The sequence below is a fragment of the Lytechinus variegatus genome, chromosome 6, assembly GCF_018143015.1.
Source record: "Lytechinus variegatus isolate NC3 chromosome 6, Lvar_3.0, whole genome shotgun sequence".
Taxonomy (NCBI): Eukaryota; Metazoa; Echinodermata; class Echinoidea; order Temnopleuroida; family Toxopneustidae; genus Lytechinus; species Lytechinus variegatus.
The window spans coordinates 15,123,886-15,143,281 of NC_054745.1; the positions used below are offsets into that span (position 1 = coordinate 15,123,886).

General features: G+C 36.7%; 1 protein-coding gene across 1 annotated transcript; it reads right to left on the minus strand.

Annotated features, from left to right (window-relative positions):
- Positions 1 to 281: 281 nt before the first annotated feature.
- LOC121417074 (protein limb expression 1 homolog) lies at positions 282 to 13,322 on the minus strand. The gene is made up of 4 exons (XM_041610641.1): positions 12,753 to 13,322; positions 3,004 to 3,167; positions 1,566 to 1,706; positions 282 to 724 (listed from the first exon to the last, which is right to left on the minus strand). Exons 1-4 carry the CDS (start codon positions 12,964 to 12,966, stop codon positions 323 to 325), a joined length of 921 nt encoding a protein of 306 aa, XP_041466575.1. The 5' UTR covers positions 12,967 to 13,322; the 3' UTR covers positions 282 to 322.
- Between the last annotated feature and the right edge of the window lie 6,074 nt (positions 13,323 to 19,396).

A 19,396-nucleotide genomic window follows, 5' to 3' on the forward strand; every position in this document is an offset into this window, starting at 1 on the left:
CCTCGGTCACATTTGTTCTACGGCGGCCGTACGGTGAGTCAAAAACAGCCATTTTTGTTCATTTTTATTCTAATCACCTATACATAGCTGATACAAAAAACGTTAGAACGGCTGTTTTATACTTGCCGTAGGGCCACCGTAGAGCATATATGGGACCAAGGTATGTAAGTACCTACATGTATATGTATAACTTTATCAATGTGTTTGATGTCAGTCAGTAAATAGAAGTCATTAAATAATTAATTAAATCAAGAATCCATAGCAGTATTCATTGGAAGGCAGGCAATACAATCACTCATTAGAGCTATCATGAACAGGAATATTACAGCGGTCCAATTTGGCTACAGGCCAGCATCAGAATGTCTTTTTTCTCTTTCGGGAACCTCAGCTCTCTCCCGGCATGCCTTGCCCGCTCGATCTCCTCGTCCGCGACCGCCAGCTCCCGGGCGATGATGTTCGCCATCTCCTGCTCCCGCGAGATCCAGTCCAGCGCCATCTGCGACCGCATATCGTCGTCCAGCGCCCGGTGGGAGTAGTGGGCGAGGACCTCCTGTCGGGAGCAGTCGCGCTCCCGCATCGCTTTCAGGCTTCCGTTCCAGTGGAGAAGTTGGAACACGGTCATCAGTTCTTGGAACTCCAGCATGGACTTCCCGCGGTTGGCTTCCAGCATGAAGCGGAAGGCACCGAGACTGGTACTGGGATCTTGCTCATCCTCAATAGGCCCCTGCAATTTGGTAATATTGATAGAGAAAGAAAGTAATGGTCAGACTTGTGTCTTCCTCCTCCTGTGTTGACATCAACATTTTTATGCACACTTACAAATTTTGGCTCGGAATAGAAGTTGCACTGAATCGAAATAGATACATACCTGTACACAATCGTAAAATGCATTCATACTAAAAAGTGGTTTTATTACATACATGTATAATCCACAAAATAAAAGTTGCATGGAATGTATTTGTTGGTGGAACAGTTTTCACATCGTGGCTACCCTTGGTAAAATATGACATTATTATTATTTTTCATGCAGAAATTGTAACTGTGACAGCCAGTCAAAAAAGGCTTTCAAGGGGGAGCAAATTGACCAACACTGTGTTATTCAAATGGGCCTATATCACAAGACTACACTGCACAGACTGTTGCATTATGGGTAATAAACCTGGCCATATGTAGTTGAGGACTTAGGGTGGAGCTATTATCAAATGCTGCAAGTTCGTCTGCTCTTATAGGGGTATTTCGGATTATTCAATTGAAATTTGAATTTGATTTTCATCTACTCCAACTGTATTCACACAGGTCCCTGATTTCTTCTCAGCTTTAATACCAATCGCCAAAACTGCTACATGTATGAGCTTTTAATTTACATGTACCTCAAACAGGGAAAAAAATACACGGGGGCTCGGGGCGATTTTGCCCTCGAAATGCCCTAAAGAGCCCTGGAAAACTAAAATGGAGCCCCTGAAATTCATATAGGGTCCAATGTAAACTTTAACACAAATTAGGATATTTGGGCTAGTGAGCTCAAAAATAGCCCCGGAAAATAAATTGTTAATTTTTTTCCTGACCTCAAATGATTTCTTAGCATCAGTCACCGCCTGCTGTATGAACTTGTCTGTGATCTTCCTGGTTGGGTGTTCATTGAAGACAGAATTCATCAGGGCGATCTTAGCGGCACTTCGTCTAGCCTCAGCCTTGGTGGGACAGTCCTGTATAGAGGGACAGTGAGAAAGATATCATACAGTGAGGCACTAGGTTTCTTCCATGATCCTTGTTAAAGCCAGTCTAAAGCTTTGCTTTAATAAGGGACGCACCATTAGATATCCAGGAGGGGGGGCTGAAAGTTTTTCCCCAAAATACTTTACTCACCATCAGAGTAAAAAAAAAAAAAAACTTGGTCCACTGACAGATCATCTGAAAGGGGGGAAAATTGTCTCAATGGACTACGGAAAAAAATTACTCAAAGAAGAAAGGAAAAAAATTGCATCAACCCAAACTTTCAGCCTCCCCCCCCCCCCCCCCCCGGGTATCTAATGTTGTGTCCCTAAAGGTCAAGTTCACTCCAGAATAATGTTGATTTGAATAAATAGAGAAAAATTAAACTAGCATAATGCTGGAAATTTCATCAAAATCGGATGAATATAAGAGTTTTTTTTATGATATTTTAAAATTCACTTTTTTTTATTAATATTCTTCACAAACAGTGATATGCAAATTATGCGACAGACGATGATGTCCCACACTCACTATTTCTTTTGTTTTTTATTGTATGAATTAAACAATATTTCAGATTTTCCAGATTCAACAATTTAGGACCAACTTGACAGAACCATATAGTACTTAATAACAATGCTAATTGCACAGGTGCAGGGAGGAATCAATCATTGTTTCACTTGACAATGAGGAGAAAATTAGAATATTTCATATTTCATGCAATAAAATACAAAAGAAATAGGGAGTGGATGACATCATCAGTCTCTTCATTTTAGTTCTAACCAGGATATGCATATATCTGTTTTGTGGAATTAAGCAAAACTTTGTCATGACCTTCTTCTTTTATGTCCAATTTTGATGAAATATACAGTGTTAGGCTTGTTGGATTTTTTCTTTTTTTTATTAAAATAAACTTTTTGTTGGGGTTGACTTGACCTATAATAAGGGCAGTCAGTAATGTGAATCACATTCTAATAGTACAAAAGTGAAGTGGTCATTCAATGTTATTACATGTAGGCCTACAGCTGCTAAAATTCAAATTTGGTATCTAGCATTTCTCTGCTATGCATTTATATTTATTAAGATCAATCTTTGAGCACTTTACAAATTACAGTGTAGAATTTATTTTTGATAAGGTGTCTGTTCAAAATAAAATATCTGCATTTTTTGTTGTTGAAATCCCCCTTCTAAAGCATTGCATTGGTTAAAACTAACCTTTTTCTTCTAAATGAAATATAAAAATTTCACTTTCAATACAAAAAAGGGATTGAATAAAAAAAAGTCAAATCTCACCTGAAAACTAGCAAAACAGCTCCCACCTGGGAGGGTCACAAAACAGACGTATGGTGCACTGGACGAGGGGACGGACTCATATACAACGATCGGGCCGTTCTTTAGCTCGGTTCCTCTGGTGGCCTTCATCTGCCAGAATTCTTGCAAGGCTTCGACTACATTTACTGGAGAGACTAAAAAAAAAGAAACATGATGACATAAATTTTGAATGGGAAAATTATTATTGTGGCAGCAACAAGCCTCCATGTTACACGTACATGTACCTAGGATACATGTACATTTATATTACATGTAAAAGATGTTTAAAAAAAAGAAACAATCTGAATCTTAAAAAGGTCATAGATGTATCACACTAATTTCTCATTTGGCACATGTACATGCAGAGGGGGGGGGGGGGGTACATCATGTACATGTACATGTATGGCAGTAATGACTTAGACTTAGAACAGATACACATGTACATGTAGCATCACTTATAACTGATTTCTCATTTGGCACATGTACATGCAGAGGGGGGGGGGGGGGGGGGTACATCATGTACATGTACATGTATGGCAGTAATGACTTAGACTTAGAACAGATACACATGTACATGTAGCATCACTTATAACTGACTTGAACCCATGGTTTATCATTTTATGCAGATTTCTTGTATAAATTATGCTTATTTACCGCGTATATTAAGAAATGTCCAATGCTGATCAATGCACACTTTTCATAAAATGTCAGGTATTTTCCCAAGCAATATCAATACACTATCCCACATCATGCCTTTTTGTGAATAGCGACCATCAGAATTATCGGTTTCCAGCTAAGATTTCATGATTTCACAAAAATAAGTTTATTTCAAAGTTCAAGCATCTAATTCTACAGACTTTCTCAATAATAGTGGCAACTACATGTACTTTCTTTTACCTTTAAAGCTGTGTGAAGAATTGCAAATAATTTTGATTTATTTGGACTACATATAACTCAGGTCAAAGTAAACTTGTGTTTTGAACCAGGTGCATATTGGTCTTTGGCATTAGCAACTGACTGCAAAGTGCAAACCTACATAGTATGTTACAAAATACAGTGACCAGGCAATAATTTCAGGAATTCACACCAACTGAGAGTTCTGATTACCTGAAATAAGTTCAACAGGAAAATTATAATCATTTCAGTACCGGTAGCAGTATTCAATATTTCAATGTACACATCTGTATGTGACATAGGCCTACACCATGTAGGTTTCATAGATATCTGTCCCCCCCCTCCAAACATAACTGGGGATTTTTAATGTAGGACGTACATGTACGTCTTTATGAAAACACAAATCTAACAATATCCGCAAAATTATATATACATGGACAGTATTTTTCTCTTCTTTTGGTAACGATATCAAAATGAGTTCGTGCAGAATCCAATGAAATGACCACAAAGTGTCTGTTTGTATAAATAAAACGCATGTGCCAAAGAATTCTGGAAGAAATTGTGTAATTGCTGAGAAATCAGCAAATAAGCACAGGATTCGGGTAGAGCGTCGGGTCCGACGCTCTAAGCAATAATTATACGTTGTCCCACGTGCGCTTATCTCTGTTGGGGATCTTCGGTGTAAGCATTTTTCAGCGTAGATTTCAAGATTTCACAAAGTTCAGTTAATGTCAACTGTACCAGATCTAGATCCTCGATGATATACTGACAATTATTAAAGCCTTGTTTTACAGACTTTCTCATGAAATCAGTGTTTACTGCAACTTCTGGCATTTCTCTTTAAAGAGTGCTCATCAACATGATTAAACTGAGCATGTATTTCTTCCAAACTTCAAATTCCAGTTGCTAAGAAATCATGTGGGGGAACAGGCCCGGGGGGGGGGGGCACTTCCATTCACAAGTGGATACCATACGCGACCATGGGGTCTCAAAAAGCACCCTAAACACGTAATTTCCATTTTCTGAAAATGCACCCCTTAACAAGTATTGGCGTGTGAAACCCTACCCTTAACAAGTATTGGAAAAAAAAACGATACTCTTGGCAAATATTCCCTGAAATGAAACCCTTAACAAGTACAGGAATGTTTTATTGGCAGGGTTGGCGATTTTTTTGATTTTTTTAAAAAAATAAAAAAATTGGATTTATTTGATTTAAATCAGATTTTTTTTATTTAAATCAGATTTTTTTAATTTTTTTTATTTTTTTAAAGTTCCTTCGAAAAAAGGGTAATTATCCCCCCCCCCTTACTCTTACAATGACATCAATATTGATGTTATACATTTCACTCCTAATATTGTTCTTAACCACATATTTTGTAATTAAAATCCAGTAAAAATGGACAATTAAAATAAATTTGAGGAATCATGTATCTGAACTTAATTCTATCATACATAGGCCTATGAAGGAATATTCCATTGGGAATTCCCAGTGAGTAGAGAAAACTCCCCTCTGGGATTTTTCATTCAAATATTTAAAAAATCCAAGAGAAAAAATCCCTTATCAAAAAAAAACCAACAAACCCTTTGCCAATTACTAGTATTCATGTATATTGTAAGAGAAATAATTCAAATCAATGATTTTTTCAATTAGTTACAGCTTTACAATAGGGGCAAGTCCAAGAAAAGGTCACCCTGGAAGGCAAAATTTAATCTTTAATTTAAGAAGTTATCTTTGGTGGGGTAAGAAAGCCCAAATGTGGAATTTTAAAATTTCATAAAGAAAAATTTGATAATATGCATATTTATGCTAATTTGGGGCACCTAATTTGCATAATCAGTAAAATGGGCGTTACGTATGGGACAATTATAAAAATTCATAGAAAATGAAAACAAAACTTCTGAGATTCAGTCATAGGTGGGACATGGACCCCCTTACATCTTATTACTTTTGGCAGAAAAAAGTGGTGTCATCTAATTAATTATGCAAATTAGGTCTTGTCCAAGGATGGAATGTCCCATACGTAACATTTTGAGGATGTTTTTTTAAGTTATTTCTCATAATACAATACTTGTATTGTTGCATCTCTGGGAAGTTCTAATTTATTAAGTATGAAAATGTTATACCACAAAAAGTTTCAAAAATGGAGTTTACTTTTTAATTAAAAGTTGATTAAAAAATTGTTACGTATGGGACAACATGTTACGTATGGGACATTTACACACAATGTCAATGGGGAGATTTGTGTACAAAGTGAATGGAGAAAAACAAATTTGAAGAGTGCTCTAAAAACTGATTATTTACCTTTTCTTTAGTTTTTAAACACTGATTTGTTATGAATACTGATTAATGAATACAAATGAAGCCCCCAAAAATGTGAAAATGGAAAAATATGAAAAAATAAAAACAATAGAAATACATAAGAAATTCATAAAACCATGAAAAACAAGGAATAAAAAGGTTAAAATGGCTAATTTCCCCTTCAGTGATATCAAATATGTCTCAGTAGAACATTTAAAAAGAAAGAAACTCTTTTGTTATTTCCATATTTAAAATTATTTCAATTTTTTGAATTATGGGGAAAATTGTGTACATTCTCTATGGGGACAAAATGTCCCATACGTAACTGTCCCATACGTAACATGTCATTAATTTGTTTAATTAGAGTCTGTAATTAGAGGGATTTGGCTTATGACATGAAACTTGCCATAAATATACTATAGTATTGAGACTTCTATCACACTAAGTTTCAAGTTGTCAAGTGAAATACTTTCAGAGAATTCTCAACTTGAAACTAATGTTTTAAAAATTGTCTTTTCTCTGCATCCCATACGTAACGGCGCATCTTTTCGCTCTAAAAGGTCAAGATCAAGGTCATATGTCACAATTTTTTGCATGATTATTCTTCTCCTAGATGTCTACCATCATGAGGGTATTCAATCTAATCAAAGTCATTTAACACTATTTTTCAGGTCATTAAAGCCTCTGAAATGTCCCATACGTAACGCGCGCGAATTCTTGGACTTGCCCATAGTCAAAGAGAGACTACAACTGTATATGTTTAGGATCTTTTTGATAAAAAGCTCTTCTCTTGCTACAGATATAGATGCAAAACTCTCAGTTTTGGAGAACAATATAGGAGATAGCTTAGTCAAAGGGTGACTATACTACATTCTGTTACTGTGATTTTTTTTACATTAATCTACAATTTTTATTCCCATATTCTCTACAAAAAAAATCTGTTTGATCCATGAAGTATGAAAAAAAAATCTACTTACTTTTAACTTAAAGGATAAAAACTGCAAAACTGCTTAAATTACAACATATGTATTACAAAAAGAAGTATTTTATTTTAAATGAGACACAGCTTACAACTGCCAATGATTGTAACTGAAGTACCTGCATCTTAACATTAAAATGCAGTGTTAAATGTTTATTCTGAGTTTTGCAAATTGTTGTTATAGAGCTCTTTCCATTATTACATGCAGATACAAAACTTCCATTATTTGTAGCACTGAACATAAAATGGGCTGCAGTGACTTAAAAGGTTTATAAGAGAAAGCTTTTCTCAACAGTCAAATTATGACTGTACTACATTATGTTAATGTGATTTTTATAATTATGTTATTTAAAACATCAAATGTATGATAAATGTAACAATACGAAATAAGAGGCATGTTAAATATGTTGATTACATGCAGGTATCATTTTTTTATTTTACATGACAGAAGTAGTTATGTGTAGGCAAAGGATCAAAACTGGAAAACTGCCAACAAACCTTTTCTCATTGACTTTTATATATTATATATTTTTTTTTACAAACTGCTCTCTGAAAAGTCTTTGGATTATGTGAAAACTTTACGTTAAGAAAGAAATTGACTAATAATAACTGACAAAGAATGTAAAATTTCAGAAGAAAAACTCGACATAATTTACAAAAAATGAGTACCTATTGACAACATTCATCTGTAGTTTTTAATTACCTGATTTTATTAATTTGATTTTAATTTGTTTTAAGTAGATATGAAGACTTTGTTGATCTTTTATTGATATAAAGTTAATTCAAAGTTTTTCAGTTGACTTGAAGAATTAAAACTGCATTGAACAAATACTTTGTCCATGATTTGTACATTTTTCAATGGAAGTGATTTAAATCAATGATTTTTTTTAAAAAATCATGGTGATTTAAATCGCGATTTAAATCACGATTTAAATCAACGTGATTTAAATCCGCCAACCCTGTTTATTGGTACGGGTCCTTCGGTCTCGTCGCGGCTTATTTGGTTTAGTACGACCCCACTACACCTCGCGCAAATCGGACTCTAAACACGAAGTTTTGGGGCAAAAAGGACATCCTTTATAAAACATTTTAATTTTGTTTTATCATCCCCACATATTCGACCCTAAACACGTAATTTTCCTAGCGAAATAGATACCCTTTTTTCACTATTTTTGTGTTTTTGACACCCTTATCACGTTACGTACATAACGTGCCCTATCGTGAAAAAGACATCCTTTTTACGTGTTTTTTTGGTCGCGCATGGTATCCACTCGTCAATGTAAGTGGCCCCCCCGGGGGAACAGGCCTTTGCTCATGCAGGGCCTAACCTGTGAAATTCTCTTCCAGAGTTTGAAAACCCAGACTTCAGTGACCAACTTCAAGGGCAACCTGAAAATTTGACTTTTCGTTCAGACATGTATCAGGGCCTATGTGTAAATAGTTTTTGCTGTCTTGCTCTGAAGCGCCTTGAGCATCTAATCAAGATGGAAAGTGCACAATACAAATCTCATGTATTACATGTACAGTATACATGTAAAACCCCCCACATCCCCACAAAAATTATGTTATTAGCACAGAAGCTTCTCTTGACAGTAATTGCATGGTACTAGTGTATGGTACTGTATTGAAGGCAAGACATTGCAGCAGTGGAGCTATTGTTATTCAAATCTGCGGTAGCCCAGTCTATTCATGGAGTTCACAATAGACTGCTCTTCAGATGATCTTGTTTTTGTGTTGCACCAACACAGGATTATTTAAGTTCTTCAAGGATAAGTCTTTCCCCAGGGGAGTTCGGATTGAAGTTTACTGAGAATAGCACTACATGTACATGTAGCCATGGACATACCAGACTTATCAAAAGACCTGTGCTGAGGCCACCTGTCTAAAAAAAAACCTTTCATGTCAAGCAAGGGCTGTTGACTACATGTATCTATTCCTTTTTAAACGGTTGATTCTTTGAGAAATTCTGAACATTTTTATTCAAAAGCTGAATGAATTTTTTATTTCTTTTAAAAAGGCCCTTCTAGCATTTATACCATGGATATAAAAATGCAGTACGTATGGAGTGATTGAAATATGTGTATTCAATACTGTTTTTTAGCCCCTCCCCTCCCCCCCCAAAAAAAAAACAAAGGAGGGAAAATGCCAGTCTACATCTCTGTACACAATGTAGGTCTACACCACTCCCACAGTACAAGTACATCTAGCTTCTTTCATCAATTCAATCCAATATACTTTCCATAGGCCTAAAAACATTTGACAGCCACAAGGATAATGATACAAGACAGGTCCTTGGTTTTCTTGGTTTCACTTTCAGTATTATACAGGTCTGTCTTCACTAAGGGTGTGTTTATGCTTCCATTGCGAGGACAGAATCAGCGATTTCAAACGTCGATTAAAAACGCCGATCGTAAACGTGGTTCTGGGAGTGCTGTTTATGCTTAACTTTTCAGAGCAAATCATGATCTCCAGCTGGCTTCGCATCGTAAAGCGAGGTCAAATTGGGCGTGCCTTTTTTCAAAAGATTGTTTACATGGAGATAACATGGAGCAATACGACTGTATTTGGCCACGGATTTCATTCTCACCGGAAGCATACATGTACCAAATGACGTCATTTAAACACGTTTACAATCGTGGTTCTGTTTATACTTCCCCAGAAAGCCTGATTCTGGTCAAATGCACCTTTTTGTGAGTTTACGATCGGCGTTTTGAAACAGCGTTTAAATGAAAGTAAGCATGGACGCAACCGTGTTTTGGACTAACCACGTTTGGAAACGCTGATTCTGGCCTGAAAAGTGGAAGCATAAACACGGCCTAAGAAACATGGATCACCAGTATACAGACTCAATAGAAGATGGTGTCATCATAAACATAGGGTTCAAATCATGTTTTTTTTTTAAATATACCAAGTTATACCTCGGTCACATTTACATGTAGTCTATGGCGGCCATACGGCGAGTCGAAACAGCCATTTTATTTATTTTATTTCAAACTACCCATACATGTATGTAGCTGGTACAAAAAATGTTTAAAATGGCTGTTTTCGACTCGCTGTACGGCCGCCGTAGAGCAAATGTGACTGAGGTATAAAACAAAACAAGAATTAAAAAAAAAAACCCACAAATAATCTCTTGAAAGAAGCCAAACCAAACTGGACTCATTATAAATAAAACAAAACACTAATACAAGAAATGTAACCCAGAAACAAAATGAGACTACATGTTACATGTACAGTATGTACTTGCAATACATGTAGGTCTACACTGTTGGATGTCCCTAAAATACATGTATGAAATCTGTCATATACATGCCTACATATTACATTATTATTCATACAGACAATTTTAGAGCCCAAATACAAGTGTTATTTTGTTGGTGCACTCGACCCACTTAAAAAGTTTGTTGAACTCGCCTAATATTTTTTCCGAGGTGACACAATATTGAAAATATTGGACGACTAGAAGGGGAATTCCCGAAGTGTACGCACCACTCATCGCGCGCGCATGCAGTTTTCAATGGCAAATGCGCACTGTGTGTGGAACTGTGACTGCAGAGTGATGAACAATTCCTATTAATTTTTTTCTACAGAGGCTGCAGTAAATCTCTAAATGCAGAGAAAACCAACAACTGTTAGGAAGTTTGGAGTTATATTCGCTTTAATTTCATTTTATCCTATAATAATTTGAATATATTTTAGAAATTGAGGCACAGGAAATACTATTTTTTGCATGATAAATCGAGTGCGTAGCTTTAGGACCCCTTCTACATCGGGCGGCGAAATTAAGAGGTTTTCGAAAAACACGACGGGATTTTCGTATTAGTGAGTTTTGTGATATTTTCTACTTGGTTAATGATCTTTAGAATGTTTGCCACAAATTAGTGAAATATAATTTGTTGAAATATTAAAATTGGGACAGTTTTTATTGTTTGAAAACAAAGTGCGTAGCTTTAGGTCCCCCATCATACAGCAAAGTCAGAGTCTCAGGGCGGGAGGGTAAGTTAAAAATTATTTGCTAAAATTCTCTGTATGAATAATAATCATAATACTGGATGTCCCATTTTTCGGTCAATACAAGGAAATATAGGACTCGCTTTGCAAAATATTGGACTCGTCTTCGACTCGTCCAATATTTATGCAAAGCTCGTCCAATATTTCCTTGTATTAACCTCAAGGCCATCCAATATTATATAAATATCACATCTGTAGATAATATTCCTGCAACTCTGCACGTTTACAAATGTCCTGATGCCATTGTATCCCCAAGCCTGTATTTATTTACTCAGACAGTGCGTGACCTTGTCACCCGCAACACATCACTCCTGAGCCTCATCAAAAATATGCAGTGCATTGTCTTCTTTGTATCTATCAGCATTTTTCCCTTTGGCCTCTATTAATACAGTACTGATATGCTACATCCTGGAGCATGCAGTTTGAACATAGGCAGAATAGCACTTTTCTGCCTCATCACAAAATATTCAGGGATTGTCTTCATTTGCAATCTATCATTTTTTTCCTTCTTCTGACTTCTTTTCATAAAGTACTTATTTGAACTTGTGCAGATAGCTGAATGGAGCATTTTTTAATGTAGGCAGAATAGTACTTTCCTGCCTCATTACAAAATATTCAGGGATTGTATTCATTGCGATCTATCAGTTTTTTTTTTTCTTCTGGCTTCTTTTCATAAAGTACATATTTGAACTTGTGCAGATAGCTGAATGGAGCATTCTTTTAAAATGTAGGCAGAATACCACTTTTCTGCCTCATCACAAATATGCACAAATATGATCTACATTACACGTACATGCACATTCATTGTCATTTATGCCATGGTCACATGTATGTCCCACCTACCTCTAACAAGTTTTGTTTTGATTTTCTATGAGTTTTTATAGTTGGCTGATTCATAATGCCGTTGTGAAGAGAATTGGGACAAATCTAAAAACTCACAGAAATCCACAAATAATAGCTTCTACTGTATTTGAAATTGTTTGAATTATTAAAATCATCAGGAAAATTGTGTACATTCTACAAGGCGACAAAATGTCCTATTTTGAGGGTACAAGGGTTTTGCCTTACGACATGAAACTTGCCTTTGATTTACGTGTACATAGTATACCTGAGTGTTGCACATGACTTTGATCACACTGAACAAGTTGTCAACTGAAATACTTTCAAAATTCTCAACTTGAAAAATGTTCTTTTTTATGCGTCCCATACTTTTAGGTAATGCCAGTCACGTTTTCTCTCTACATTAAAAGGTGAAGGTCAGGGTCATGTGTCACAAATTCTTTGATTATCCTTCTCCTAGATACATGTAGATGTCAACCATCATGAAGTCCTTAAATACATTTTTTCAGGTCACTGGAGCCTCTGAAATGTCCAATGTACATACAGTGTACATGTATCAAGTGCAAGTTCTTAGACTTGCCCCTACACATATCTACACGTATCCGTCATTCAATGAGATATCCGTCGTTCACTGTATGACACTGCCATAACAGCCAAATTACCCACAAAACTAGCTTAAAAATCTTTCTAAAATTGAAGACAACTTACCTCGTCCATATCCTTGGGTGTGTTTTGCGAAACTGTTGACGACGGCATCCACTGCTTCTTTCAACACTGCTTTGGCCCTCTGATCGGTCATGTGACCACCTTCCCTGGGGGACACGCCATGGGGCGGGAGACGCCCCTTCACGGTGGCGGCCATGCTCATCGCAGCCTGTATCTGCTCGTCATGGAGCGGCGGTGGGGGTTGTCTGTATGCCATGGTGGACGGCCTGAATGCTTCACAATAAATGTTTTAGTGCTTTATCTTGTTTAATACTCCAAACCTGGCTACACTGTTTCTATGAGTGCAGAACCAGGATCACATTGTCAGCAAATTTTCTGACAATGTTCAAAACAGAACAGGTACGGTACTGTTAAAGTTTCAATGGTTTTAAGTTGCAACCCCAAACGCTCACAGGTCTGTGAAGATGTAGTCTGGCTTTACATTGTCATACAACTTGGTTGATAAAAGTATGGTAACCTGGTCAAGGTGTATGCAGAGCTGTACAGAGGATAATCCAAGGATTCCTGTGATCGTGTAGATCTACCGTACTCAAGACCTGTAAAGGAAATTATACAAAAGAAGAATCCATGGGTATTTCATTTCAGTCTGTCAAGCTCTACAGCCAACAATAGTTATCAAAGTTGGATTTAAAAAAAATCATATCATAAAATATACCTTTTAAATTTTACCTTTTGTTAAATGGTAATACATAATCTGGTTTATATAATCATGTTTTGAGCTTGGCTTTTACATGGCTAAGCCTTTCTGCCACCCAAATACTTTCATTTGGGTCTTGTTTTGTCATGTATTGTAAATATTGTAACTTGTTTCATTTATTATTTCAATTGCTATTTCCTATGTATTTTATTCCTACTATAATTTATTTGCTGTTTTTGTATCACTGTAATCTACATGTATTTGTCATGGATCCCCCTGCTTTTCAAGCCTCTGGCTTTTCTAGGGTGTTTGATCCTCACATTTTACAATGTACATATCTTCATGTACTCATGTGATTTTTTACCTAATAAATTAATTGAATTTAATTTCTATATATCTGAGTGAAGTAATTTTTCACTCGTTTTGTTGTTTATATTGTTTTGCTTACTATTAATGTCATAATTAATAAAATATATTGTCTATGTTGTTATGTCTTTGTTTTGAAAGTATTAAATAATTGAATTGAATTGAACTGAATAACACATCAACCATCAAACAAAAATTTTGAGGAACAATACCAGCAAAATAGTGCAACGAAGGTCATACTACAAACATGATGAAATCAATTTACACTCCTAAAATATTCATTAAAGGTCAAGTCCACCTTAGAAAAATGTTGATTTGAATCAATAGAGAAAAATCAGACAAGCACAATGCTGAAGATTTCATCAAAATCGGATGTAAAATAAGAAAGTTATGACATTTCAAAGTTTCGCTTATTTTTAACAAAATAGTTATATGAACTAGCCAGTTACATCCAAATGAGAGAGTTGATGATGTCACTCACTATTTCTTTTGTTTTTTATTGTTTGAAACTTTGAATTATACAATATTTCAATTTTTACGATTTTGACGATTAGGACCTCCTTGCCTGAAGCACAAAATGTTAAAATAATGGAATTCCACGTGTTCAGGGAGGAATGAAACTTCATTTCACATGACAATGACGAGAAAATCAAAATATTTCATATTTCAAACAAAAAAACAAAAGAATTAGTGAGTGAATGACATCCTCCACTCTCTTATACCCTTTTCATAAACCTATCCTCCAATTAGCCGCCTAAGAGTAATGCGGATAATTCAATAAAAATTGCGTTCATAAACTCCGAAAATAAGCCGCATTATTTTTACGAGCGCCCGTCCTGAAAAAGGGGGATAATCGCCATGACAACTGGACAAGCCCCCTCCGATGCGGTTGTGTTGGAAAAGGGTGACCTTGTGACTGCACCATGGCAATTATCCGCATAATTTGGAAATGCGTTCATAAACTCAAAATCTTGTCCCGATGCTGCTATTATGCGGATAATAGCAGCATCAGAGTAATGCGGATAACTCTTGTCCTCCTCCAATTTTACGACCAAATTATGCTGCTACATATTAGCCGCCTGATTCATTTTAATGGGTTTTATGAAAGGGGTATTATTTGGATGTAGCTGGCTCGTTCATATAACTGTTTTTGTGAAATGAAGCAAAATTTTGAATTGTCATAACTTTCCTATTTCACATCCGATTTTGATGAAATTTTCAGTGTTATGCTTCTTGAATTTTTCTCTTTTTATTCAAATCAAGTTTTTGTTGGGGTGGACTTGTCCTTTAAACATCACACACACTTACACATGTACACCAGGGGTCTGTTGCAGAAAGAGTTGCGTTAAAATGCAAGTCAAAAAATCAATCGCAAGTGAAGTCTGAATTGTGCGCTGTTGATTGGTAAAAAATGAAGTGTGATTTTTTGCAACTCTTTCTGCAACGAGCCCCAGATCTTTAAAGATGAACTGACTTAACTGTGTGCAGAGAAATTTATTTTAATGATCTACTTATTAGAATAAGACTAATTGATAACTTCTATTAATTCATAATCATTCACACATGACTGATCACAACAAACTAGGCAAACTTTATTGACTTTTCTTTTTCACTTCACTGTTCTCTTTTATACTCATACATGTAGTTCATTAGATCTATAATTTTATAAACTTAGGGCAAAGCAAAGCAAAGGTCAAAACTTGAGTCTTCTGACTCCAGTCAGAATGAAAATCAAATGTGCGCACTACAACTGGCAGATGACTGGAACCGCATGCTGAGCCTGAGCCACTGATGACACAAATTTTTCTCTTTCTCTTTTTTCCAAAGGTAACAAGAAAATAACCTGAGACTTTTGAAATTTGACTTATATGAGATCAAGAGCAGAGCTCTGATGGGTTAGACCAAAAGCTTCGGTCTCTGTTACATGTATGTTGGTCAATGTTTGTTCGGCTGAACTCCGTTGGCTTCACTCACCAAATACAGAGACCGAAGTTCTAGCGCGGTCTGTACAGGGGACTCAATGGCCATATAAATGTTTATTATGTATTACGATTGGATAAAACGGAAAAGTGAATTTGCGGGACAGCTGAGGTAAGTCACTGTTTTTGTTCCTTTTAACTTGATTTTTCCCCGTTTATTGGCAATTTTTTGCCAAGAGGTAACATTAATTTGCATTTCGGTCGCGTTAATTTCAAATTTTTTATTAAAGACAAAAATTGAAGAGCCCCGACTGGGGGATTTCGCATTGCAAGTCCCCTAATGGTGGCTGCACGATAGTGAGCCGTCTGTGTACGAGGAAAAATAATTGTTTTTTTTTTAATTCCTCGAAACAGAAGGCTGCCAGCTGTCTACTGATGGGTCACGGTTTGTAGTAAAAGAACCAATGTGATGCACACTTCATTTTGTTTCATATAATAATGAAAGAGAAAGTTTGGACTGGGGTCAAGTCTTCACAATGTTTACTGGACCTGGCTGGTGTTCACCGGTCCAATGCGCGATGAATCCAGTGCAAAATGCAAGGAGCGCAGCCGCCGCCCGGGGGGGGGGGGGGGGCGGGCACTCAGTATATATTGCATAGTGGGTATACATGTGCTGCGGAGGGGACCCCCATTATTTTTTTATTTCCGTTCCAAGGCATAGCATTTTTATCTTATTGAGAAAAAGAACACAGAAAGCCGCTCCAAGGCATAGCATTTTTCTTCTTATTGAGAAAAAAGAAGAAAGAAATACGCTCCAAAGCATTTTTTCGTTCCGGTCGTATTGATCTGCTACAATGAGCGGCCGCAGGGGGCTGTCCGACCATCGTCTCTGCGCGAGCGCACCCGGCGGAGGGCCGCGCTATAGCCACTAGCTGCATCATGCACGCATGCATGCCATTCTTTTTTTAGGGATGCATACGCACGTACTCAGACGCTGGCGATCCGTTCCAAGGACCCCCATTTTCATTAACATTTAGTTTTGAAGCCCATTCCGAGGACCCTCCTTTTTACAATAAGCCCGCTCTCTTTTTTGTCTCGCCTGCGGCATACCCCTAGGCCTATCACTTTTTCGGTAGAGTGCCCCCCCCCCCGTCGCCGCCGCGCCGCCTGGCAGGCGAGACGACAGGGCTGCAGGCAGTGCAGCTAACGTCACTCAGCTCAATCACGATTGCGTCCCAGCTAAACTCAATTGCCCAGATTACCCAGAAAAGGCCAGAATACATTACATTCAATATTGAAATGTCGCATTTCCAACAAAAATAACATTTTAATGATTGCTTAAAAATGTACAAGGTCAAGGAAACTGTAACTTACCGCAAATCCTTCCAGAAGAAGTGGAGAAATCATCGAACAAGGACCATCAGTTCTGCCAGTTTCCCGAATAAAAATGAACAATAACAATATCATTGACATTTAAGAAGTGCGCCACCTTGTGTTACAGTATAGAAAGGTCTTATGGCATTTTAAAGTTTTCTTTTTTTAAAGTACACGACTGAGTGACGTTGCAACACTGAGAGGTGTGGGGGGGGGGGGGCTATAAAATAGTTTTGGTTCGCGCTTAGCGCTCACATCGCCTGTTTAATTAGATAATATTTTGTTGACACGAGGATCAAATGGCGCTTGATGCAATTACACAAAAAATATTATAGCTATTAATATTCAGTGCGTATCCCCCCCAAAAAAAAAACGGGACAGGTTTGAAAACCCTATGAACATAATTTTTCGAATCATTATATCTATATATAGACAAAAACATTCCGCGTTCGCTCAAGCATGAACGAAACTAAACTATTTTAATGGCGTTTAAAGGATATGACTTTAGAGCACCTGTTGACACCAAAATATTGAGATCATAATTGGAAACAAAAATTTTACAGACTCTGTCCCGTTTTTTTTTATATATATATACGCACTGTGGTAGTTTCCTTTTTTTAACCATGTTAACTGAAAAGTAGTTCAATAAGAATCAATAAAAGAAAGGATGAAAAAACCCGGATGCACCCACGCTCATGTTTATTGACAGCCCCCCCCCCTGTCTTCAGTACCCAATCATGCACCCCTCCCTTGTCTGATAAAAACGTGAGGATAAGAACACTCCTTTCCTCTATTTCTCCACAGGGAGGGGGGGGGGGCGGGGGAAGGTGAAATAATCAAACCTTCCATATTTCGATGCAGGTTCTAATGAGAGCGTGTTACAATATTAATTTCCCCTCAACTTTGATTTTAAAGGTGTAGTTCATCCTGACAAAAAGTTGATACTAAAAAGGGGCAAAAAAATAATAATACAGAATAGTCGAAGTTTTGATTAAAAAATCCATGATATTATATATTTAAAAAAAGTGTTAAAACATTATGAAAGATTTCTGCCTAAATGAGACAGAAAATCGTGTACAACTCTTGAACGCACACACAGGTCACGGAGTGACCCTGAGTGCAAACAGCTGACTGTGTTACAACGTAGGGGTGATACATTTTCACAATAGGGGTGATCAAACTCACTGGAGGGACTTTAATTCACTTATAACAAAGAAATGTGTACTACAGTACTCCTGTTGAATGCTCTGATGAAAATTATATGAGTTTCACATTCATTTGAACGGGAGGACAAGATTATTGTATATATCGAGTGCATTATGCATAAATCATACTACCATTGCGACCCCTGCCCGACCGATGGTTCAGGCATGACGATCCTGAGTGACGTCACCGATAGAGACCTCAAACTAATGCCAGGAGAGCCTATTCGACAACTAACTTCATCTAAAAACACGTATTGAAGATAACATCCAATGGGGAAATGGCTTTCATTTTCATGAAATATACATTCCATTCCTCAATAAATCTTTAACCCCGTCGTTAACTGCCCATTCATTCTCGAGCAATGGGGGAATGAATACAGAGTGTCTCAAAGTTTGTGTGAAAAAAGATGCATTTTCCATAGAACTTCTGCCAAAAAGCAATGCGTAAGGGAAAGATTAGCCCCAAAACACGAATAGATGAGTTAATCAAATGGAATGAATCATGAAAATCAGTGAAATATAGTTTCTCCTGTACTCATTACTGAATACCCCGACTTGATACGATTAATTTTTCCCCCTCTCCATCAACTTTTAAGAAAAAGGGTGCATATTTTCATAAAAATATCATGTGTTATATCGACGGACGCCCGTGCGTACGAGCAGGAGGAAGCCAAATGTCTCGTATTTTTCATAATGCTTCATTATTTTGATTTGTGACGTCATATTGCGAGCAATTTTCCTCCATATGGTGGTAAAACTATCTACGAAATGTCATATTTTCAGAAAATTGAAAAGGGTTATTATTGTATCAATTAACAAATCATTGTATACCCGTCCATAAAGAAAACCCAAAAAAGTCATCACGAACCATAAACCAATTTGAAATTTAAGCATCTTATATTATTTAACATATTGGGGAGCTGCCGCGCTCGTTTATGACGTTACACATCCAAAATTTAGAATTCTAAAGGCTTTCTTAATCATTAATGGATTTCCCTGAAACCTCCAAATAAATAATTTTGATTACTTTACTGCTATTTTTACATTTTTTTCTTCAGGGCGAACTTCCCCTTATGGGATGCTCCAGGCTGAAAATATTTATATCTGAAGAAAAAGTGTAAAATT

Coding starts and splice junctions, on each gene's coding strand:
- LOC121417074 (XM_041610641.1), bottom strand. CDS start 12,966: ATGGCATACAGACAACCCCCACCGCCGCTCCATGACGAGCAGATACAG. Junction 1,707..3,003: donor GCTGTTTTGCTAGTTTTCAG/GTGAGATTTGAC, acceptor CCCTCTATACAG/GACTGTCCCACCAAGGCTGA. Junction 725..1,565: donor ATGCTAAGAAATCATTTGAG/GTCAGGAAAAAA, acceptor ACCAAATTGCAG/GGGCCTATTGAGGATGAGCA.